At 57.9% G+C, this 24,163-nt stretch overlaps 1 protein-coding gene across 2 annotated transcripts in view; it reads left to right on the forward strand.

Annotated features, from left to right (window-relative positions):
* abr (ABR activator of RhoGEF and GTPase) overlaps positions 1 to 24,163 on the forward strand; it is a 215,987-nt gene that overhangs the window by 81,030 nt on the left and 110,794 nt on the right. The window contains exon 1 of one of the 2 annotated variants that reach the window (XM_041197334.1): positions 19,934 to 20,112. The exons of the other annotated variant lie outside the window; for it this stretch is intronic. Within the exon in view, the coding sequence (XP_041053268.1) occupies positions 20,052 to 20,112 (61 nt within the window). The 5' untranslated portion in view covers positions 19,934 to 20,051. Of the gene's footprint in view, positions 1 to 19,933; positions 20,113 to 24,163 lie in introns of those variants that run through there. 2 annotated transcript variants of the gene reach the window in all.

Here is a 24,163-nt window from a genome sequence, read left to right on the forward strand (position 1 = left end):
TGGGGGAGCAGTGTGTGTGTGTGTGGGGGTGAGCAGTGTGTGTGTGTTGGGGGAGCAGTGTGTGTGTGTGTGTTTGGGGGAGCAGTGTGTGTGTGTGTGGGGGGGGGACAGTGTGTGTGTGGGGGAGCAGTGTGTGTGTGTTTTGGGGAGCAGTGTGTGTGTGTGGGGGAGTGGTGTGTGTGTGTGGGGGAGCAGTGTGTGTGTGGGGGAGCAGTGTGTGTGTGGGGGAGCAGTTTGTGTGTGTTTGGGGTGGCAGTGTGTGTGTGGGGGAGCAGTGTGTGTGTGTGTGTGTGTGGGGGGGGGGGGAACAGTGTGTGTGTGTTTGGGGGGGCAGTGTGTATGTGGGGGGCAGTGTGTGTGTGTGTGGGGGGGCAGTGTGTGTGTGGGGGAGCAGTGTGTGTGTGTGGGGGAGCAGTGTGTGTGTTTGGGGGGGTAGTGTGTGTGTGTGTGGGGGGGACAGTGTGTGTGTGGGGGGGACAGTGTGTGTGTGGGGGAGCAGTGTGTGTGTGTTTGGGGGGACAGTGTGTGTGTGTGGGCGGGCAGTGTGTGTGTGTTTAGGGGGGCAGTGTGTGTGTGTGGGGGGGATCAGTGTGTGTGTGTGGGGGAGGCAGTGTGTGTGTGTTTGGGGGGTGCAGTGTGTGTGTGTTTGGGGGGGCAGTGTGTGTGTGTTTGGGGGGGCAGTGTGTGTGTGTTTGGGGGGGGCAGTGTGTGTGTGTTTGGGGGGACAGTGTGTGTGTGTGTGTGGGGGGACAGTGTGTGTGTGTGTGTAGGTGGGACAGTGTGTGTGTGTGTAGGTGGGACAGTGTGTGTGTGTGGGGGGGGACAGTGTGTGTGTGTGGGGGGGACAGTGTGTGTGTGGGGGAGCAGTGTGTGTGTGGGGGAGCAGTGTGTGTGGGGGGGGACAGTGTGTGTGTGGGGGAGGCAGTGTGTGTGTGTTTGGGGGGTGCATTGTGTGTGTGTTTGAGGGGGCAGTGTGTGTGTGTGTGTGGGGGGGGGCAGTGTGTGTGTGTTTGGGGGGGCAGTGTGTGTGTGTTTGGGGGGGCAGTGTGTGTGTGGTGGGGGGAGCATTGTGTGTGTGTTGGGGGGTGCAGTGTGTGTATGTGTGGAGCAGGGAGCAGTGTGTCTGTGTGTGTGTGTGTGTGTGTCTGGAGGGGGGAGCAGTGTGTGTGTGTGTGTGTGGGTGGGGGAGCAGTGTGTGTGTGTATGGGGGGGGTCAGTATGTGTGTGTGTGTGGGGGGGGATCAGTGTGTGTGTGTGGGGTGGGACATAGTGTGTGTGTGTGTGGGTGGGGACATTGTGTGTGTGTGTGGGGGGGGGATCAGTGTGTGTGTGTGTTGGGGGGGACATTGTGTGTGTGTTGGGGGGTGAATCAGTGTTTGTTTGTGTGTGTGTGTGTGTGGGGGGGATCAGTGTGTGTGTGTGTTGGGGGGGACATTGTGTGTGTGTTGGGGGTTGAATCAGTGTTTGTGTGTGCGGGGGGACATTGTGTGTGTCGGGGGGGACATTGTGTGTGTGCGTGTGTGGTGGGGGGATCAGTGTGTGTGTGTGGAGGATCAGCGTGTGTGTGTGTGGCGGGGGGAGATCAGTGTGTGTGTGGGGGGGGGATCAGTGTGTGTGTGTCGGGGGGAGATCAGTGTGTGTGTGTGGGGGGGTATCAGTGTGTGTGTGTTGGGGGGTAGATCAGTGTGTGTGTGTTGGTGGGGATCAGTGTGTGTCTGGGGGGGGATCAGTGTGTGTGGGGGGGATCAGTGTGTGTGTGTTGGGGGGATCAGTGTGTGTGGGGGGGATCAGTGTGTGTGTGTTGGGGGGATCAGTGTGTGTGTGTGGGGGGGCAGTGTGTGTGCGGGGGATCAGTGTGTTTGTGGGGGGGACAGTGTGTTTGGGTGGGCAGTGTGTGTGTGTGTGGGGGAGCAGTGTGTGTGTGTTTGGGGGGGCAGTGTGTGTGTTTGGGGGGGCAGTGTGTGTGTGGGGGGGGGCAGTGTGTGTGTGGGGGAGCAGTGTGTGTGTGTTTGGGGGGGCAGTGTGTGTGTGGGGGAGCAGCGTGTGTGTGTGTTTTGGGGGGCAGTGTGTGTGTGTGTGGGGGGGACAGTGTGTGTGTGTGTTTGGGGGAGCAGTGTGTGTGTGTGTGTTTGGGGGAGCAGTGTGTGTGTGTGTTTGGGGGAGCAGTGTGTGTGTGTGTGTGTGTGTGTGGGGGAGCAGTGTGTGTGTGTGGGGGGGGAGCAGTGTGTGTGTGTGTTGGGGGAGCAGTGTGTGTGTGTTGGGGGGAGCAGTGTGTGTGTGTGTGTGTGTGGGGGAGCAGTGTGTGTGTGTGTGGGGGGACAGTGTGTGTGTGTGTTTGGGGGAGCAGTGTGTGTGTGTGTTTGGGGGAGCAGTGTGTGTGTGTGTTTGGGGAATCAGTGTGTGTGTGTGGTGGGGGGACAGTGTGTGTGTGTGTTTGGGGGAGCAGTGTGTGTGTGTGTGGGGGTGAGCAGTGTGTGTGTGTTTGGGGGAGCAGTGTGTGTGTGTGTGGGGGGGGGACAGTGTGTGTGTGGGGGAGCAGTGTGTGTGTGTTTTGGGGAGCAGTGTGTGTGGGGGAGCAGTGTGTGTGTGGGGGAGTGGTGTGTGTGTGTGGGGGAGCAGTGTGTGTGTGGGGGAGCAGTGTGTGTGTGGGGGAGCAGTTTGTGTGTGTTTGGGGTGGCAGTGTGTGTGTGGGGGAGCAGTGTGTGTGTGTGTGTGTGGGGGGGGGGGGGAACAGTGTGTGTGTGTTTGGGGGGGCAGTGTGTATGTGGGGGGCAGTGTGTGTGTGTGTGGGGGGGCAGTGTGTGTGTGGGGGAGCAGTGTGTGTGTGTGGGGGAGCAGTGTGTGTGTTTGGGGGGGTAGTGTGTGTGTGTGTGGGGGGGACAGTGTGTGTGTGGGGGGGACAGTGTGTGTGTGGGGGAGCAGTGTGTGTGTGTTTGGGGGGACAGTGTGTGTGTGTGGGCGGGCAGTGTGTGTGTGTTTAGGGGGGCAGTGTGTGTGTGTGGGGGGGATCAGTGTGTGTGTGTGGGGGAGGCAGTGTGTGTGTGTGTGGGGGCAGTGTGTGTGTGTTTGGGGGGTGCAGTGTGTGTGTGTTTGGGGGGGCAGTGTGTGTGTGTTTGGGGGGGCAGTGTGTGTGTGTGTGGGGGCAGTGTGTGTGTGTTTGGGGGGGCAGTGTGTGTGTGTGTGGGGGGACAGTGTGTGTGTGTGTGGGGGGGGACAGTGTGTGTGTGTGGGGGGGGACAGTGTGTGTGTGTGTGGGGGGACAGTGTGTGTGTGGGGGAGCAGTGTGTGTGTGGGGGAGCAGTGTGTGTGGGGGGGGACAGTGTGTGTGTGGGGGAGCAGTGTGTGTGTGTTTGGGGGGGGGCAGTGTGTGTGTGTTTGAGGGGGCAGTGTGTGTGTGTGTGTGGGGCGGGGCAGTGTGTGTGTGTTTGGGGGGGCAGTGTGTGTGTGTTTGGGGGGGCAGTGTGTGTGTGTGTGGGGGAGCAGTGTGTGTGTGTGTGTGTGTGTGTGGGGGGGGGATCAGCGTGTGTGTGTGCGTGTGTGGGGGGGATCAGTGTGTGTGTGTATGGGGGGGATCAGTATGTGTGTGTGTGTGGGGGGGGATCAGTGTGTGTGTGTGGGGTGGGACATAGTGTGTGTGTGTGTGGGTGGGGACATTGTGTGTGTGTGTGGGGGGGGACATTGTGTGTCGGGGGGGGGCATTGTGTGTCGAGGGGGGTCATTGTGTGTGTGTGGGGAGGATCAGGGTGTGTGTGTGTGGGGGGTCTGTGTGTGTGTGTGTGTGTGTGTGGGGGGGGATCTGCGTGTGTGCGTTGGGGGGATCAGCGTGTGTGTGTGTGGGGGGGACATTGTGTGTGTGTGTGGGGGGGGATCAGTGTGTGTGTGGGGGGTATCAGCGAGTACGTGTGGGGGGGATCAATGTGTGTGTTGGGGGGGGATCAGTGTGTGTGTTGGGGGGGACAGTGTGTGTGAGTGTGGGGAGGATCAGTGAGTGTCTGGGGGTATCAGTCTTTGTGCGGGGGGGGTTCAGTGTGTGTGTGGGGGGGGGATCAGTGTGTGTGTGGGGGGGGATCAGCGTGCGTGTTGTGGGGGGATCAGTGTGTGTGTGGGGGTGGGGATCAGTGTGTGTGTTTGTTGGGGGGGATCAGTCTGTGTGTGGGGGGGATCAGTGTGTGTGTGTGTTGGGGGGGACATTGTGTGTGTGTTGGGGGGGAATCAGTGTTTGTGTGTGCGGGGGGACATTGTGTGTGTGGTGGGGGGACATTGTGTGTGTGCGTGTGTGGTGGGGGGATCAGTGTGTGTGTGTGGAGGATCAGCGTGTGTGTGTGTGGCGGGGGGAGATCAGTGTGTGTGTGTTTGCGGGGGGGATCAGTATGTGTGTGTCGGGGGGGAGATCAGTGTGTGTGTGTTTGGGGGGGGATCAGTGTTTGTGTGTGTGGGAGGGGACATTGAGTGTGTTTGGGGGGGGACATTGTGTGTGTTTGGGGGGGGACATTGGGTGTTTGTGTTGGGGGGGACATTGTGTGTGTGTGGGGGGGACATTGTGTGTGTGTGTGGGGGCTGTGTGTGAGTGTGGGGGTTCAGTGTCTGTGTGTGTGGGGGACTGTGTGTGTGTTTGTTTGGGGGATCATTGTGTGTGTGGGGGATCAGTGTGTGTGCGTGGTGGGGGGGAATCAGTGTGTGAGTGTGTGTGGGGGGATCGGCGTGTGTGTGTGTGGGGGGGAATCAGTGTGTGAGTGCGGGGGGAGATCAGTATGTGTTTTGGGGGGGCGATCAGTGTGTGTGTAGGGGGGGAATCAGTGTGTGTGTGTGGGGGGATCAGTGTGTGTGTGGGGGGGAGATCAGTGTGTGTGTGTTGGGGAGGAATCAGTGTGTGTGTGGGGGGATCAGTGTGTGTGTGTTGGGGTGGAATCAGTGTGTGTGGGGGGAATCAGTGTGTGTGTGTGTTGTGGGGGAATCAGTGTGTATGTGTTGGGGGGGGATCAGTGTGTGTGTGTTGGGGGGGATCAGTGCGTGTGTTGGGGGGGAATCAGTGTGTGTGTGTGGGGGGATCAGTGTGTGTGTAGGGGGGAGATCAGTGTGTGTGTTGGGAGGGATCAGTGTGTGTGTGGGGGGGGAGATCAGTGTGTGTGTGTGGGAGGGGATCAGTGTGTGTGTGGGGGGGGCAGTGTGTGTGTGTTGGGGGGCATCAGTGTGTGTGTGTTGGGGGGGATCAGCGTGTGTGTGTTGGGGGTGCATCAGTGTGTGTGTGATGGGGGGGAGATCAGTGTGTGTGTGATGGGGGGGAGATCAGTGTGTGTGTGTTGGGGGGGATCAGTGTGTGTGTGTTGGGGGGGATCAGTGTGTGTGTGTTGGGGGGGATCAGTGTGTGTGTGGGGGGGAGATAAGTGTGTGTGTGTTGGGGGGGATCAGTGTGTGTGTGTGGGGGAGATAAGTGTGTGTGTGTTGGGGGGGATCAGTGTGTGTGTGTTGGGGGAGATCAGTGTGTGTGTGTGTTGGGGGGGAGATCAGTGTGTGTGTGTGGGGGGGTATCAGTGTGTGTGTGTTGGGGGGGAGATCAGTGTGTGTGTGTTGGTGGGGATCAGTGTGTGTGTGGGGGGGATCAGTGTGTGTGTGTTGGGGGGATCAGTGTGTGTTGGGGGGATCAGTGTGTGTGGGGGGGATCAGTGTGTGTGTGTTGGGGGGATCAGTGTGTGTGTGTGGGGGAGCAGTGTGTGTGTGTTTGGGGGGGGCAGTGTGTGTGTGGGGGGGCAGTGTGTGTGTGTGGGGGGGCAGTGTGTGTGTGGGGGGGGCAGTGTGTGTGTGTGGGGGGGCAGTGTGTGTGTGGGGGAGCAGTGTGTGTGTGTTTGGGGGGGCAGTGTGTGTGTGTGGGGGGGGGCAGTGTTTGTGTGGGGGAGCAGTGTGTGTGTGTGTTTTGGGGGGCAGTGTGTGTGTGTGTGGGGGGGACTGTGTGTGTGTGTGTTTGGGGGAGCAGTGTGTGTGTGTGTTTGGGGGAGCAGTGTGTGTGTTTGGGGGAGCAGTGTGTGTGTGTGTTTGTGGGAGCAGTGTGTGCGTGTTTGGGGGAGCAGTGTGTGTGTGTGTGTGGGGGAGCAGTGTGTGTGTGTGGGGGGGGGGGACAGTGTGTGTGTGTGTTTGGGGGAGCAGTGTGTGTGTGTGTTTGGGGGAGCAGTGTGTGTGTATGTTTGGGGAATCAGTGTGTGTGTGTGTTGGGGGGACAGTGTGTGTGTGTGTTTGGGGGAGCAGTGTGTGTATGTGTGTGGGGGGTAGCAGTGTGTGTGTGTTGTGGGGGGAGCAGTATGTGTGTGTGTTTGGGTGAGCAGTGTGTGTGTGTGTGGGGGGGGGACAGTGTGTGTGTGGGGGGGACAGTGTGTGTGTGTGGGGGAGCAGTGTGTGTGTGTTTTGGGGAGCAGTGTGTGTGTGTGGGGGAGCAGTGTGTGTGTGTTTGGGGAAGCAGTGTGTGTGTGTTTGGGGGGGCAGTGTGTGTGTGGGGGGACAGTGTGTGTGTGGGGGGACAGTGTGTGTGTGTGGGGGGACAGTGTGTGTGTTTGGGGGGGCAGTGTGTGTGTGTTTGGGGGAGCAGTGTGTGTGTGTTTGGGGTGGCAGTGTGTGTGTGGGGGGGCAGTGTGTGTGTGTGTGTGGGGGAGCAGTGTGTGTGTGTTTGGGGGGACAGTGTGTGTGTGTGTGGGGGATCAGTGTGTGTGTGTGTGGGGGCAGTGTGTGTGTGTTTGGGGGGGCATTGTGTGTGTGGGGGGGGACAGTGTGTGTGTGGGGGCGCAGTGTGTGTGGGGGGGAGCAGTGTGTGTGTGGGGGCGCAGTGTGTGTGGGGGGGAGCAGTGTGTGTGGGGGGGACAGTGTGTGTGTGGGGGAGCAGTGTGTGTGTGTTTGGGGGGGCAGTGTGTGTGTGTTTGGGGGGGCAGTGTGTGTGTGTTTGGGGGGGCAGTGTGTGTGTGTTTGAGGGGGCAGTGTGTGTGTGTGGGGGGGTCAGCGTGTGTGTGTTTGGGGGGGCAGTGTGTGTGTGTGTGGGGGAGCAGTGTGTGTGTGTTTGGGGGGGCAGTGTGTGTGTGTTTGGGGGGGCAGTGTGTGTGTGTTTGGGGGGCAGTGTGTGTGTGTGTGTGGGGGGAGCAGTGTGTGTGGGGGGGACAGTGTGTGTGTGTGGGGGAGCAGTGTGTGTGTGTTTGGGGGGGGCAGTGTGTGTGTGTGGGGGGGGGCAGTGTGTGTGTGTTTGGGGGGGCAGTGTGTGTGTGTGGGGGAGCAGTGTGTGTGTGTTTGGGGGGGCAGTGTGTGTGTGTTTGGGGGGGCAGTGTGTGTGTGTTTGGGGGGGCAGTGTGTGTGTGTGTGGGGGGACAGTGTGTGTGTGTGTGGGGGGGGCAGTGTGTGTGTGTGTGGGGGGACAGTGTGTGTGTGTGGTGGGGGGCAGTGTGTGTGTGTGGGGGGGGCAGTGTGTGTGTGTTTGGGGGGGATCAGTGTGTGTGTGTTGGAGGGGAGATCAGTGTGTGTGTGTTGGGGGGGATCAGTGTGTGTGTGTTGGGGGGGATCAGTGTGTGTGTGTTGGGGGGGATCAGTGTGTGTGTGGGGGGGAGATAAGTGTGTGTGTGTTGGGGGGAATCAGTGTGTGTGTGGGGGGGAGATAAGTGTGTGTGTGTGGGGGGGAGCAGTGTGTGTGTGTTGGGGGGATCAGTGTGTGTGTGTGTTGGGGGGGGATCAGTGTGTGTGTGGGGGGTATCAGCGAGTACGTGTGGGGGGGATCAATGTGTGTGTTGGGGGGGGATCAGTGTGTGTGTTGGGGGGGACAGTGTGTGTGAGTGTGGGGAGGATCAGTGAGTGTCTGGGGGTATCAGTCTTTGTGCGGGGGGGGTTCAGTGTGTGTGTGGGGGGGGGATCAGTGTGTGTGTGGGGGGGGATCAGCGTGCGTGTTGTGGGGGGATCAGTGTGTGTGTGGGGGTGGGGATCAGTGTGTGTGTTTGTTGGGGGGGATCAGTCTGTGTGTGGGGGGGATCAGTGTGTGTGTGTGTTGGGGGGGACATTGTGTGTGTGTTGGGGGGGAATCAGTGTTTGTGTGTGCGGGGGGACATTGTGTGTGTGGTGGGGGGACATTGTGTGTGTGCGTGTGTGGTGGGGGGATCAGTGTGTGTGTGTGGAGGATCAGCGTGTGTGTGTGTGGCGGGGGGAGATCAGTGTGTGTGTGTTTGCGGGGGGGATCAGTATGTGTGTGTCGGGGGGGAGATCAGTGTGTGTGTGTTTGGGGGGGGATCAGTGTTTGTGTGTGTGGGAGGGGACATTGAGTGTGTTTGGGGGGGGACATTGTGTGTGTTTGGGGGGGGACATTGGGTGTTTGTGTTGGGGGGGACATTGTGTGTGTGTGGGGGGGACATTGTGTGTGTGTGTGGGGGCTGTGTGTGAGTGTGGGGGTTCAGTGTCTGTGTGTGTGGGGGACTGTGTGTGTGTTTGTTTGGGGGATCATTGTGTGTGTGGGGGATCAGTGTGTGTGCGTGGTGGGGGGGAATCAGTGTGTGAGTGTGTGTGGGGGGATCGGCGTGTGTGTGTGTGGGGGGGAATCAGTGTGTGAGTGCGGGAGGAGATCAGTATGTGTTTTGGGGGGGCGATCAGTGTGTGTGTAGGGGGGGAATCAGTGTGTGTGTGTGGGGGGATCAGTGTGTGTGTGGGGGGGAGATCAGTGTGTGTGTGTTGGGGAGGAATCAGTGTGTGTGTGGGGGGATCAGTGTGTGTGTGTTGGGGGGGAATCAGTGTGTGTGGGGGGAATCAGTGTGTGTGTGTGTTGTGGGGGAATCAGTGTGTATGTGTTGGGGGGGGATCAGTGTGTGTGTGTTGGGGGGGATCAGTGCGTGTGTTGGGGGGGAATCAGTGTGTGTGTGTGGGGGGATCAGTGTGTGTGTAGGGGGGAGATCAGTGTGTGTGTTGGGAGGGATCAGTGTGTGTGTGGGGGGGGAGATCAGTGTGTGTGTGTGGGAGGGGATCAGTGTGTGTGTGGGGGGGGCAGTGTGTGTGTGTTGGGGGGCATCAGTGTGTGTGTGTTGGGGGGGATCAGCGTGTGTGTGTTGGGGGTGCATCAGTGTGTGTGTGATGGGGGGGAGATCAGTGTGTGTGTGATGGGGGGGAGATCAGTGTGTGTGTGTTGGGGGGGATCAGTGTGTGTGTGTTGGGGGGGATCAGTGTGTGTGTGTTGGGGGGGATCAGTGTGTGTGTGGGGGGGAGATAAGTGTGTGTGTGTTGGGGGGGATCAGTGTGTGTGTGTGGGGGAGATAAGTGTGTGTGTGTTGGGGGGGATCAGTGTGTGTGTGTTGGGGGAGATCAGTGTGTGTGTGTGTTGGGGGGGAGATCAGTGTGTGTGTGTGGGGGGGTATCAGTGTGTGTGTGTTGGGGGGGAGATCAGTGTGTGTGTGTTGGTGGGGATCAGTGTGTGTGTGGGGGGGATCAGTGTGTGTGTGTTGGGGGGATCAGTGTGTGTTGGGGGGATCAGTGTGTGTGGGGGGGATCAGTGTGTGTGGGGGGGATCAGTGTGTGTGGGGGGGATCAGTGTGTGTGTGTTGGGGGGATCAGTGTGTGTGTGTGGGGGAGCAGTGTGTGTGTGTTTGGGGGGGGCAGTGTGTGTGTGGGGGGGCAGTGTGTGTGTGTGGGGGGGCAGTGTGTGTGTGGGGGGGGCAGTGTGTGTGTGTGGGGGGGCAGTGTGTGTGTGGGGGAGCAGTGTGTGTGTGTTTGGGGGGGCAGTGTGTGTGTGTGTGGGGGGGGGCAGTGTTTGTGTGGGGGAGCAGTGTGTGTGTGTGTTTTGGGGGGCAGTGTGTGTGTGTGTGGGGGGGACTGTGTGTGTGTGTGTTTGGGGGAGCAGTGTGTGTGTGTGTTTGGGGGAGCAGTGTGTGTGTTTGGGGGAGCAGTGTGTGTGTGTGTGTTTGTGGGAGCAGTGTGTGCGTGTTTGGGGGAGCAGTGTGTGTGTGTGTGTGGGGGAGCAGTGTGTGTGTGTGTGGGGGGGGGACAGTGTGTGTGTGTGTTTGGGGGAGCAGTGTGTGTGTGTGTTTGGGGGAGCAGTGTGTGTGTATGTTTGGGGAATCAGTGTGTGTGTGTGTTGGGGGGACAGTGTGTGTGTGTGTTTGGGGGAGCAGTGTGTGTATGTGTGTGGGGGGTACCAGTGTGTGTGTGTTGTGGGGGGAGCAGTATGTGTGTGTGTTTGGGTGAGCAGTGTGTGTGTGTGTGGGGGGGGGACAGTGTGTGTGTGGGGGGGACAGTGTGTGTGTGTGGGGGAGCAGTGTGTGTGTGTTTTGGGGAGCAGTGTGTGTGTGTGGGGGAGCAGTGTGTGTGTGTTTGGGGAAGCAGTGTGTGTGTGTTTGGGGGGGCAGTGTGTGTGTGGGGGGACAGTGTGTGTGTGGGGGGACAGTGTGTGTGTGTGGGGGGACAGTGTGTGTGTTTGGGGGGGCAGTGTGTGTGTGTTTGGGGGAGCAGTGTGTGTGTGTTTGGGGTGGCAGTGTGTGTGTGGGGGGGCAGTGTGTGTGTGTGTGTGGGGGAGCAGTGTGTGTGTGTTTGGGGGGACAGTGTGTGTGTGTGTGGGGGATCAGTGTGTGTGTGTGTGGGGGCAGTGTGTGTGTGTTTGGGGGGGCATTGTGTGTGTGGGGGGGGACAGTGTGTGTGTGGGGGCGCAGTGTGTGTGGGGGGGAGCAGTGTGTGTGTGGGGGCGCAGTGTGTGTGGGGGGGAGCAGTGTGTGTGGGGGGGACAGTGTGTGTGTGGGGGAGCAGTGTGTGTGTGTTTGGGGGGGCAGTGTGTGTGTGTTTGGGGGGGCAGTGTGTGTGTGTTTGAGGGGGCAGTGTGTGTGTGTGGGGGGGTCAGCGTGTGTGTGTTTGGGGGGGCAGTGTGTGTGTGTGTGGGGGAGCAGTGTGTGTGTGTTTGGGGGGGCAGTGTGTGTGTGTTTGGGGGGGCAGTGTGTGTGTGTTTGGGGGGCAGTGTGTGTGTGTGTGTGGGGGGAGCAGTGTGTGTGGGGGGGACAGTGTGTGTGTGTGGGGGAGCAGTGTGTGTGTGTTTGGGGGGGGCAGTGTGTGTGTGTGTGGGGGGGGCAGTGTGTGTGTGTTTGGGGGGGCAGTGTGTGTGTGTGGGGGAGCAGTGTGTGTGTGTTTGGGGGGGCAGTGTGTGTGTGTTTGGGGGGGCAGTGTGTGTGTGTTTGGGGGGGCAGTGTGTGTGTGTGTGGGGGGACAGTGTGTGTGTGTGTGGGGGGGGCAGTGTGTGTGTGTGTGGGGGGACAGTGTGTGTGTGTGGTGGGGGGCAGTGTGTGTGTGTGGGGGGGGCAGTGTGTGTGTGTTTGGGGGGGATCAGTGTGTGTGTGTTGGAGGGGAGATCAGTGTGTGTGTGTTGGGGGGGATCAGTGTGTGTGTGTTGGGGGGGATCAGTGTGTGTGTGTTGGGGGGGATCAGTGTGTGTGTGGGGGGGAGATAAGTGTGTGTGTGTTGGGGGGAATCAGTGTGTGTGTGGGGGGGAGATAAGTGTGTGTGTGTGGGGGGGAGCAGTGTGTGTGTGTTGGGGGGATCAGTGTGTGTGTGTGTTGGGGGGGAGATCAGTGTGTGTGTGTTGGGGTGGATCAGTGTGTGTGTGTTGGGGGGGATCAGTGTGTGTGTGTTGGGGGGGAGATCAGTGTGTGTGTGTGGGGGGGGATCAGTGTGTGTGTGTGGGGGGAGGGATCAGTGTGTGTGTGTTGGGGGGGAGATCAGTGTGTGTGTGTTGGTGGGGATCAGTGTGTGTGTTGGTGGGGATCAGTGTGTGTGTCGGGGGGGGGATCAGTGTGTGTGGGGGGGATCAGTGTGTGTGTTGGGGGGATCAGTGTGTGTGTGTTGGGGGGATCAGTGTGTGTTGGGTGGGGGCAGTGTGTGTGCGGGGGATCAGTGTGTTTGTGGGGGGGACAGTGTGTTTGGGTGGGCAGTGTGTGTGTGTGTGGGGGAGCAGTGTGTGTGTGTTTGGGGGGGTAGTGTGTGTGTGGGGGGGCAGTGTGTGTGTATGGGGGGGCAGTGTGTGTGTGGGGGAGCAGTGTGTGTGTGTTTGGGGGGGCAGTGTCTGTGTGTGTGGGGGGCAGTGTGTGTGTGGGAGAGCATTGTGTGTGTGTTTGGCGGGGCAGTGTGTGTGTGTGTGGGGGGGGGACAGTGTGTGTGTGTGTGTGTTTGGGGGAGCAGTGTGTGTGTGTGTTTGTGGGAGCAGTGTGTGTGTGTTTGTGGGAGCAGTGTGTGTGTGTTTGGGGGAGCAGTGTGTGTGTGTCGGGGGGGGACAGTGTGTGTGTGTGTTTGGGGGAGCAGTGTGTCTGTGTGTGGGGGGAGCAGTGTGTGTGTGTTGTGGGGGGAGCATTGTGTGTGTGTGTTTGGGGGAGCAGTCTGTGTGTGTGTGTGTGGGGGGGACAGTGTGTGTGTGGGGGAGCAGTGCGTGTATGTGTTTGGGGGAGCATTGTGTGTGAGTGTTTGGGGGAGCAGTGTGTGTGTGTGTTTGGGGGAGCAGTGTGTGTGTGTGTGGGGGGGAGCAGTGTGTGTGTGTCGGGGGGGGAATGTGTGTGTGTGTGTTTGGGGGAGCAGTGTGTGTGTGTGGGGGGGGAGCAGTGTGTGTGTGTGTGGGGGGGAGCAGTGTGTGTGTGTGTGTTTGGGGGAGCAGTGTGTGTGTGGGGGGGCAGTGTGTGTGTGTGGGGGGGGCAGTGTGTGTGTGTGAGCGGGGCAGTGTGTGTGTGGGGGAGCAGTGTGTGTGTGTTTGGGGGGACAGTGTGTGTGTGTGTTTGGGGGGACAGTGTGTGTGTGTGGGGGGGACTGTGTGTGTGTGTGTTTGGGGGAGCAGTGTGTGTGTGTGGGGGGGCGCAGTGTGTGTGTGTGTGGGGGGACAGTGTGTGTGTGTGGGGGGGGGCAGTGTGTGTGTGTTTGGGGGGGCAGTGTGTGTGTGGGGGAGCAGTGTGTGTGTGTTTGGGGTGGCAGTGTGTGTGTGGGGGTGCAGTGTGTGTGTGTGTGTTGGGGAGCAGTGTGTGTGTGTTTGGGGGGGCAGTGTGTGTTTGGGCGGCAGTGTGTGTGTGTGGGGGAGCAGTATGTGTGTGTGTGTGGGGGAGCAGTGTGTGTGTGTTTGGGGGGGCAGTGTGTGTGTGGGGGAGCAGTGTGTGTGTTTGGGGGAGCAGTGTGTCTGTGTGTGGGGGGAGCAGTGTGTGTGTGTTGTGGGGGGAGCATTGTGTGTGTGTGTTTGGGGGAGCAGTCTGTGTGTGTGTGTGTGGGGGGGACAGTGTGTGTGTGGGGGAGCAGTGCGTGTATGTGTTTGGGGGAGCATTGTGTGTGTGTTTGGGGGAGCAGTGTGTGTGTGTGTGTTTGGGGGAGCAGTGTGTGTGTGTGTTTGGGGGAGCAGTGTGTGTGTGTGGGGGGGGATCAGTGTGTGTGTGTTGGGGGGATCAGTGTGTGTGGGGGGGATCAGTGTGTTTGGGGGGGCAGTGTGTGTGTGTGTGTTTGGGGGGGCAGTGTGTGTGTGTGTGGGGGTGGACAGTGTGTGTGTGGGGGAGCAGTGTGTGTGTGTGTGGGTGGGCAGTGTGTGTGTGTGTGGGGGAGCAGTGTGTGTGTGTTTGGGGGGGGCAGTGTGTGTGTGGGGGGGCAGTGTGTGTGTGTGTGGGGGGGCAGTGTGTGTGTGTGTGGGGGGGCAGTGTGTGTGTGGGGGAGCAGTGTGTGTGTGTGTGGGGGAGCAGTGTGTGTGTGTTTGGGGGGGCAGTGTGTGTGTGTGTGGGGGGGCAGTGTGTGTGTGGGGGAGCAGTGTGTGTGTGTGTGGGGGAGCAGTGTGTGTGTGTGTTTTGGGGGGCAGTGTGTGTGTGTGTGGGGGGGACAGTGTGTGTGTGTGTTTGGGGGAGCAGTGTGTGTGTGTGTTTGGGGGAGCAGTGTGTGTGTGTGTGTGTGTGTTTGGGGGAGCAGTATGTGTGTGTGTTTGTGGGAGCAGTGTGTGTGTGTTTGGGGGAGCAGTGCGTGTGTGTGTGTGGGGTAGCAGTGTGTGTGTGTGTGGGGGGGACAGTGTGTGTGTGTTTGGGGGAGTAGTGTGTGTGTGTGTTTGGGGAAGCAGTGTGTGTGTGTGTTTGGGGAATCAGTGTGTGTGTGTGGTGGGGGGACAGTGTGTGTGTGTGTTTGGGGGAGCAGTGTGTGTGTGTGTGTGGGGGGGAGCAGTGTGTGTGTGTGGTGGGGGGAGCAGTGTGTGTGTGTAGGCGGGAGCAGTGTGTGTGTGTGTGTGGGGGGGACAGTGTGTGTGTGGGGGAGCAGTGTGTGTGTGTTTTGGGGAGCAGTGTGTGTGTGTGGGGGGGCGCAGTGTGTGTGTGTGTGGGGGGACAGTGTGTGTGTGTGGGGGGGGGGGCAGTGTGTGTGTGTTTGGGGGGGCAGTGTGTGTGTGGGGGAGCAGTGTGTGTGTGTTTGGGGTGGCAGTGTGTGTGTGGGGGTGCAGTGTGTGTGTGTGTTGGGGAGCAGTGTGTGTGTGTTTGGGGGGGCAGTGTGTGTGTGTGTTTGGGGGAGCAGTATGTGTGTGTGTGTGGGGGAGCAGTGTGTGTGTGTTTGGGGGGGCAGTGTGTGTGTGGGGGAGCAGTGTGTGTGTTTGGGGGAGTAGTGTGTGTGTGTGGGGGGGACAGTGTGTGTGTGGGGGAGCAGTGTGTGTGTGTGTTTGGGGGGACAGTGTGTGTGTGTGGGCGGGTAGTGTGTGTGTGTTTAGGGGGGCAGTGTGTGTGTGTGGGGGGGATCAGTGTGTGTGTGTGGTGGGGGCAGTGTGTGTGTGTGTGTGGGGGCAGTGTGTGTGTGTTTGGGGGGGCAGTGTGTGTGTGTTTGGGGGGGCAGTGTGTGTGTGTTTGGGGGGGCAGTGTGTGTGTGTGGGGGGACAGTGTGTGTGTGTGTGGGGGGACAGTGTGTGTGTGGGGGAGCAGTGTGTGTGTGGGGGAGCAGTGTGTGTGTTTGGGGGGGTAGTGTGTGTGTGTGTGGGGGGACAGTGTGTGTGTGTGTTTGGGGGGGCAGTGTGTGTGTGTTTGAGGGGGCAGTGTGTGTGTGTGTGGGGGGGCAGTGTGTGTGTGTTTGGGGGGGCAGTGTGTGTGTGTTTGGGGGGGTAGTGTGTGTGTGTGGGGGGGAGCAGTATGTGTGTGTTTAGGGGGGCAGTGTGTGTGTGTGGGCGGGGCAGTGTGTGTGTGTTTGGGGGGACAGTGTGTGTGTGTGTTTGGGGAGACAGTGTGTGTGTGTGTGGGGGGGACAGTGTGTGTGTGTGTTTGGGGGAGCAGTGTGTGTGTGTGTGGGGGGGGGGGCAGTGTATGTGTGGGGGGGACAGTGTGTGTGTGGGGGGTACAGTGTGTGTGTGGGGGAGCAGTGTGTGTGTGTTTGGGGGGACAGTGTGTGTGTGTTTGGGGGGACAGTGTGTGTGGGGGGGGGGACAGTGTGTGTGTGTTTGGGGGAGCAGTGTGTGTGTGTGTGTGTGTGTGGGGACAGTGTGTGTGTGTTTGGGGGGGCAGTGTGTGTGTGTTTGGGGGGGCGGTGTGTGTGTGTGTGGGGGGGACAGTGTGTGTGGGGGAGCAGTGTGTGTGGGGGGGACAGTGTGTGTGTGGGGGAGCAGTGTGTGTGGGGGGGACAGTGTGTGTGTGGAGGAGCAGTGTGTGTGTGTTTGGGGGGGCAGTGTGTGTGTGTTTGGGGGGGCAGTGTGTGTGTGTGTGTGGGGGAGCAGTGTGTGTGTGTTTGGGGGGGCAGTGTGTGTGTGTGTTTGGGGGGGCAGTGTGTGTGTGTTTTGGGGGGCTGTGTGTGTTGGGGGGGGGCAGTGTGTGTGTGTCTGGGAGGACAGTGTGTGTGTGTGGGGGGGGGCAGTGTGTGTGTGTGGGGGGTCAGTGTGTGTGTGTTTGGGGGGGATCAGTGTGTGTGTGTTGGAGGGGAGATCAGTGTGTATGTGTTGGAGGGGAGATCAGTGTGTGTGTGTTGGGGGGGATCAGTGTGTGTGTGTTGGGGGGGATCAGTGTGTGTGTGTTGGGGGGGATCAGTGTGTGTGTGTTGGGGTGGATCAGTGTGTGTGTGTGGGGGGGATCAGTGTGTGTGTGTTGGGGGGATCAGTGTGTGTGTGTGTTGGGGGGGAGATCAGTGTGTGTGTGTTGGGGTGGATCAGTGTGTGTGTGTTGGGGGCGATCAGTGTGTGTGTGTTGGGGGGGAGATCAGTGTGTGTGTGGGGGGGGATCAGTGAGTGTGTGTTGGGGGGGAGATCAGTGTGTGTGTGTTGTTGGGGATCAGTGTGTGTGTCTGTGGGGGGGATCAGTGTGTGTGTGTTGGGGGGATCAGTGTGTTTGTGGGGGGGACAGTGTGTTTGGGTGGGCAGTGTGTGTGTGTGTGGGGGAGCAGTGTGTGTGTGTTTGGGGGGGCAGTGTGTGTGTGTGGGGGGGCAGTATGTGTGTATGGGGGGGCAGTGTGTGTGTGGGGGAGCAGTGTGTGTGTGTTTGGGGGGGCAGTGTCTGTGTGTGTGGGGGGCAGTGTGTGTGTGGGGGAGCAGTGTGTGTGTGTTTGGGGGGGCAGTCTGTGTGTGTGTGGGGGGGACAGTGTGTGTGTGTGTTTGAGGGAGCAGTGTGTGTGTGTGTGTTTGGGGGAGCAGTGTGTGTGTGTGTGTGTGTGTGTTTGGGGGAGCAGTGTGTGTGTGTTTGTGGGAGCAGTGTGTGTGTGTGTGTGTGTGTTTGGGGGAGCAGTGTGTGTGTGTGTGTGTGTTTGGGGGAGCAGTGTGTGTGTGTGTGGGGGGGAACAGTGTGTGTGTGTGTGGGGGGGGACAGTGTGTGTGTGTGTTTGGGGGAGCAGTGTGTGTGTGTGTTTGGGGGAGCAGTGTGTGTGTGTGTTTGGGGGAGCAGTGTGTGTGTGTGTTTGGGGGAGCAGTGTGTGTGTGTGTTTGGGGGATCAGTGTGTGTGTGTGTTTGGGGAATCAGTGTGTGTGGTGGGGGGGACAGTGTGTGTGTGTGTTTGGGGGAGCAGTGTGTGTGTGTGTTTGGGGGGGCAGTGTGTGTGTGGGGGAGCAGTGTGTGTGTGTTTGGGGGAGCAGTGTGTGTGTGTTTGTGGGGGCAGTGTGTGTGTGTTTGTGGGGGCAGTGTGTGTGTGTTTGTGCGGGCAGTGTGTGTGTGTTTGGGGGGGGCAGTGTGTGTGTGTTTGGGGGGGCAGTGTGTGTGCGTGGTGGGGACAGTGTGTGTGTGTGTTTGGGGGGGCAGTGTGTGTGTGGGGGGGCAGTGTGTGGGTGTTTGGGGGGGCAATGTGTGTGTGGGGGAGCAGTGTGTGTGTGTTTGGGGGGGATCAGTGTGTGTGTGTTGGAGGGGAGATCAGTGTGTATGTGTTGGAGGGGAGATCAGTGTGTGTGTGTTGGGGGGGATCAGTGTGTGTGTGTTGGGGGGGATCAGTGTGTGTGTGATGGGGGTGATCAGTGTGTGTGTGGGGGGGAGATAAGTGTGTGTGTGTTGGGGTGGATCAGTGTGTGTGTGTGGGGGGGATCAGTGTGTGTGTGTTGGGGGGATCAGTGTGTGTGTGTGTTGGGGGGGAGATCAGTGTGTGTGTGTTGGGGTGGATCAGTGTGTGTGTTGGGGGGGAGATCAGTGTGTGTGTGGGGGGGGATCAGTGAGTTTGTGTTGGGGGGGGGATCAGTGTGTGTGTGTTGTTGGGGATCAGTGTGTGTGTCTGTGGGGGGGATCAGTGTGTGTGTGTTGGGGGGATCAGTGTGTGTGCGGGGGATCAGTGTGTTTGTGGGGGGGACAGTGTGTTTGGGTGGGCAGTGTGTGTGTGTGGGGGAGCAGTGTGTGTGTGTTTGGGGGGGCAGTGTGTGTGTGTGGGGGGGCAGTGTGTGTGTATGGGGGGGCAGTGTGTGTGTGGGGGAGCAGTGTGTGTGTGTTTGGGGGGGCAGTGTCTGTGTGTGTGGGGGGCAGTGTGTGTGTGGGGGAGCAGTCTGTGTGTGTTTGGGGGGGCAGTCTGTGTGTGTGTGGGGGGGACAGTGTGTGTGTGTGTTTGAGGGAGCAGTGTGTGTGTGTGTGTTTGGGGGAGCAGTGTGTGTGTGTGTGTGTGTGTGTGTTTGGGGGAGCAGTGTGTGTGTGTTTGTGGGAGCAGTGTGTGTGTGTGTGTGTGTGTTTGGGGGAGCAGTGTGTGTGTGTGTGGGGGGGAACAGTGTGTGTGTGTGGGGGGGGGGACAGTGTGTGTGTGTGTTTGGGGGAGCAGTGTGTGTGTGTGTTTGGGGGATCAGTGTGTGTGTGTGTTTGGGGAATCAGTGTGTGTGGTGGGGGGGACAGTGTGTATGTGTGTTTGGGGGAGCAGTGTGTGTGTGTGTTTGGGGGGGCAGTGTGTGTTTGGGGGAGCAGTGTGTGTGTGTTTGGGGGAGCAGTGTGTGTGTGTTTGTGGGGGCAGTGTGTGTGTGTTTGTGGGGGCAGTGTGTGTGTGTTTGGGGGGGCAGTGTGTGTGTGTTTGGGGGGGCAGTGTGTGTGTGTGGTGGGGACAGTGTGTGTGTGTGTTTGGGGGGGCAGTGTGTGTGTGGGGGGGCAGTGTGTGGGTGTTTGGGGGGGCAGTGTGTGTGTGGGGGAGCAGTGTGTGTGTGTTTGGGGGGGCAGTGTGTGTGTGTGTGTGGGGGGGGGGGACAGTGTGTGTGTGGGGGAGCAGTGTGTGTGTGTTTGGGGGGACAGTGTGTGTGTGTGTTGGGGGGCAGTGTGTGTGTGGGGGGGGACAGAATGTGTGTGGGGGGGACAGTGTGTGTGGGGGGGGACAGTGTGTGTGTGGGGGGTGGCAGTGTGTGTGTGTTTGGGGGGGCAGTGTGTGTGTGTGGGGGGGACAGTGTGTGTGTGTTTGGGGGGGGCAGTGTGTGTGTGGGGGGTCAGTGTGTGTGTGTTTGGGGGGGCAGTGTGTGTTTGGGGGGGCAGTGTATGTGTGTGTGGGGGGGACAATGTGTGTGTGGGGGGGACAATGTGTGTGTGTTTGGGGGGGGCAGTGTGTGTGTGTTTGGGGGGGCAGTGTGTGTGTGTGGGGGGGGGCAGTGTGTGTGTCTGGGGGGACAGTGTGTGTGTGTGGGGGGGCAGTGTGTGTGTGTGGGGGGGTGGCAGTGTGTGTGTGTTTGGGGGAGCAGTGTGTGTGTGGGGGCGCAGTGTGTGTGTGGGGTGGACAGTGTGTTTGGGGGGGCAGTGTGTGTGTGTTTGGGGGGGCAGTGTGTGTGTGTGGGGGGAGCAGTGTGTGTGTGTTTGTGGGGGAATGTGTGTGTGTTTTCTGGGGGGCAGTGTGTGTGGGGTTGCCAGTGTGTGTTTGGAGGGGTAGTGTATGTGTGGGGGGCAGTTTATGTTTGGGGGGGCATTGTAAGTGTGGGCAGGGGCAGTGTATGTGTGGGGGACAGTGTGTGTTTGAGGGGGGGGCGCAGTGTGTGTTTTGGGGGGACAGTGTATGTTTGGGGGGGGCTGGGTTGGTGTGTGAGCCGTATTTGAGCATCATTGCGGTGCTGATTTGCATTTCCAATGGTTTTGCCGGTTTGTGTGCTGCATCTCCCTCTCTCTGTCTGTCTCTCCCTCTCTCCCTCTCTCTGTCTGTCTCTCTCACACTTTCGCTCTCTCTCTCTCTCTCTCTCTCTCTGTCTATCTGTCGCTCCCCCTCTCTCTCTTTCTCTCTCTCTCATTCTCACTCTCTCTCTCTCTCCCAGCTCCAGTGTGTGTTTGCTGTGAGCAGTCTGTTCTAACTGATGAGGTCTGGCCCCTGAGATTGCAGCTCTGCCCTCCTGTGACAGTGGGAACTCGCTGCTGCTGCACCCGACACCAGCCCTACTTCACATTGCCTCTTAATAAGAGATCAGCATGTTCCCACACTGCTGCCTCTTGATGGATTGCCTGCAGTGCTCTGCTGCAGAAACCGGCACTTCCATTGTTTGCCGCTAGCTCGGTGTTGGGCCGTGGCTGACAACAGCTGTCGTTTGGCTTTGTTGCTGACGCTCACATCCAGCCCTCCCTCAGCTCCTCCTCACTCTCTGTTTGCTGTGGACCTGCTCTCTGCTCCCTCATGTTTCTCGTCTCACCCTCAGCCTGTGCTGTGTGACCAGCTGCTGCACCTGACGCTGAAGGAGAAGACCATTAAACATGGAACCCCTCAGCCATCACGGCTTGCCTCGTCTGTCCTGGATCGACACTCTCTACAGCAGTATGTCTTTCTGTCTCTCTCTCTCTCTGTTGATCTGTGCTTGCCTTGTTGTGTCCTGTCTCCACCATACTGAGTCGTGCAAGGGCCCGATTCTCCACATCTTTCTGAAAGGTGTTATCAATAAACACTGCAGCCCCTGTCTGGGATTTCGTTCTATAAGGTTCATATTTCAAATATTTACCTTGTGCCCATTTCAACTCAGACTAACACAAGGCTATAGAATCCAGAAAATACCATTCAAAACCTGGAATGTGTCAGCAGACAGAAATCTGAACAGTGTAACAGTACTGGTGGGGACTAGTCTGTCACTGTATAACACTTGGGTACAGTACTGGTGGGGACTGGTCTGTCACTGTATAACATTGGGGTACAGTACTGGTGGGGACAAGTCTGTCACTGTATAACACTGGGGTACAGTACTGGTGGGGACTAGTCTGTCACTGTATAACACTGGGGTACAGTACTGGTGGGGACTGGTCTGTCACTGTATAACATTGGGGTACAGTACTGGTGGGGACTAGTCTGTCACTGTATAACACTGGGGTACAGTACTGGTGGGGACTAGTCTGTCACTGTATAACACTGGGGTACAGTACTGGTGGGGACTGGTTTGTCACTGTATAACATTGGGGTACAGTACTGGTGGGGACTGGTCTGTCACTGTATAACGCTGGGGTACAGTACTGGTGGGGACTAGTCTGTCACTGTATAACACTGGGGTACAGTACTGGTGGGGACTGGTCTGTCACTGAATAACACTGGGGTACGGTACTGGTGGGGACAGGACTGTCACTGTATAACACTGGGGTACAGTACTTGTGGGGACAGGTCTGTCACTGTATAACACTGGGGTACAGTACTGGTGGGGACTAGTCTGTCACTGTATAACACTGGGATCCAGAACTGGTGGGGACAGGTCTGTCACTGTATAACACTGGGGTACAGTACTGGTGGGGACAGGTCTGTCACTGTATAACACTGGGGTACAGTACTGGTGGGGACAGGTCTGTCACTGTATAACACTGGAGTACAGTACTGGTGGGGACAGATCTGTCACTGTATAACACTGGGGTACAGAACTGGTGGGGACAGGTCTGTCACTGTATAACACAGGTACAGTACTGCTGGGGACAGGTCTGACACTGTATAACACTGGGGTACAGTACGGGTGCGGACAGATCAGTCACTGTATAACACTGGGGTACAGTACTGGCGGGGACAGGTCTGTCACTGTATAACACGGGTACAGTACTGGTGGGGACAGATCAATCACTGTATAATATTGGGGTACAGTACTGGTGGGGACAGGTCTGTCACTGTATAACATTGGGGTACAGGACTGGTGGGGACAGGTCTGTCATTGTATAACATTGGGGTACGGTAGTGGTGCGGAGAGGTCTGTCGCTGTATAACACTGGGGCACAGTACTGGTGGGGACAGGTCTGTCACTGTATAACACTGGGGTACAGTACTGGTGGGGACAGGTCTGTCACTATAACTCTGGGGGACAGGTCTGTCACTGTATAACACTAGGGTACAGCACTGGTGGGGACAGGTCTGTCACTGTGTAACACTGGGGTACGGTACTGGTGGGGACAGATCTGTCACTGTATCACACTGAGGTACAGTACTGGTGGGGACAGATCTGTCACTGTATAATACTGGGGTACAGTAATGATGGGGATAAATCTGTCACTGTATAACACGGGTACAGTACTGGTGGGGACAAGTCTGTCACTGTATCACACTGAGGTACAGTACTGGTGGGGACACATCTGTCACTGTATAACACTGGGGTAGAGTACTGATGGGGACAGATCTGTCACTGTATAACACGGGTACAGTACTGGTGGGGACAGGTCTGTCACTATATAACACTGGGGTACAGTACTGGTGGGGACAGGTCTGTCACTGTATAACACTTGGGTACAGTACTGGTGGGGACAGGTCTGTCGGTGTAACACAGGCGTACAGTACTGGTGCGGACAGATCTGTCACTGTATAACACTGGGATACAGTACTGGTGGGGTCAGGTCTGTCACTGCATAACACTGCGGTACAGCACTAGTGAGGACAGATCTGTCACTGTATAACACTGGGGTGCAGTGGTGGGGACAGGTCTGTCACTGTATAACACTGGCATACAGTACTGGTAGGGACAGGTCTGTCACTTTATAACACGGGTACAGTACTGGTGGGGACAGATCTGTCACTGTATAACACTGGGGTACGGTACTGGTGGGGACAGGTCTGTCACTGTATAACACTGGGATACAATACTGTTGGGGACAGGTCTGTCACTGTATAACACTGGCATACAGTACTGGTGGGGACAGGTCTGTCACTATATAACACTGGCATACAGTACTGGTGGGGACAGGTCTGTCACTGTATAACACTGGGGTACAGTACTGGTGGAGACAGGTCTGTTACTGTATAACACGGGTACAGTACTGGTGGGGACAGATCTGTCACTGTATAACACTGGGGTATGGTACTGGTGGGGACAGGTCTGTCACTGTATAACACTGGGGTACAGTACTGGTGGAGACAGGTCTGTCACTGTATAACACGGGTACAGTACTGGTGGGGACAGATCTGTCACTGTGTAACACTGGCATACAATACTGGTGGGGACAGATCTGTCACTGTATAACACTGGGGTACAGCACTGCTGGGGACAGGTCTGTCACTGTATTACACGGGTACAGTACTGGTGGGGACAGGTCTGTCACTATATAACACTGGGGTACAGTACTGGTGGGGACAGATCTGTCACTGTATAACACTGGGGTACAGTACTGGTGGGGACAGAACTGTCACTGTAACACTGGCATACAGTTCTGGTCTGGACAGATCTGTCACTGTATAACACGGTTAGAGTACTGGTGGGGACAGGTCTGTCACTGTATAACACTGGGGTACGGTACTGTTGGGGACAGATCTGTCACTGTATAACACTGGTGTACAGTACTGGTGGGGACAGATCTGTCACTGTAACACTGGCCTACAATTCTGGTATCGACAGGTCTGTCACTGTATAACACGGGTAGAGTACTGGTGGGGACAGGTCTGTCACTGTATAACACTGGGGTACAACACTAGTGGGGACAGGTCTGTCACTCTATAACACTGGGGTGCAGAACTGGTGGGGACAGGTCTGTCACTGTATAACACTGGGGTACGGTACTGGTGGGGACAGATCTGTCACTGTATAACACTGGGGTACAGTACTGGTGGGGACAGATCTGTCACTGTAACACTGGCCTACAGTTCTGGTATGGACAGGTCTGTCACTGTATAACACGGGTACAGTACTGGTGGGGACAGCTCTGTCACTGTATAACACGGGTACAGTACTGGTGGGGACAGCTCTGTCACTGTATAACACTGGGGTACAATACTGGTGGGGACACATCTGTCACTGTAAAACTGGCATACAGTTCTGGTATGGACTGGTCTAATACTGTATAACACGGGTACAGTACTGGTGGGGACTGGTCTGTCACTGTATAACACTGGGGTACAGTACTGGTGGGGACAGGTCTGTTACTGTATAACACTGGGGTACAGTACTGGTGGGGACAGGTCTGTCAGTGTATAACACTGGGGTACAGTACTGGTGGGGACAGGTCTGTCACTGTATAACACTGAGGTACAGTACTGGTGGGGACAGGTCTGTCACTGTATAACACTGGGGTACAGCACTGGTCTCTCTGTGCTTTCCCAGCTCCTGGTTCGTTCACGATGTTTCACAATGCTCTCTCTTTTCTCCCCATTTGATTGGTGTATCTTCTGTGATGTCGGATTCCGTTACAAACCTGTCAGCTGCCTCCAGTGAATGCAGCATCGTGCTATTTGGCCATGGACTACTATATCCCAACTCAATTCAATCCGGAATCTCTCCCACCTGCTATCCCAATCCCAGATGCTGCTCTCACTGGTTTTACACGCAAGGCTTCCAGTGTGTTTCAGGAGCCCGGGGTCGGATTGCTAGGGTCAGGAGTCAGAGCTCAGAATCCTGATTGTTTTCTTGAATTGCTCAGTACAG

The sequence above is a fragment of the Carcharodon carcharias genome, chromosome 10 (genome assembly GCF_017639515.1).
Source record: "Carcharodon carcharias isolate sCarCar2 chromosome 10, sCarCar2.pri, whole genome shotgun sequence".
NCBI classification, from domain to species: Eukaryota; Metazoa; Chordata; class Chondrichthyes; order Lamniformes; family Lamnidae; genus Carcharodon; species Carcharodon carcharias.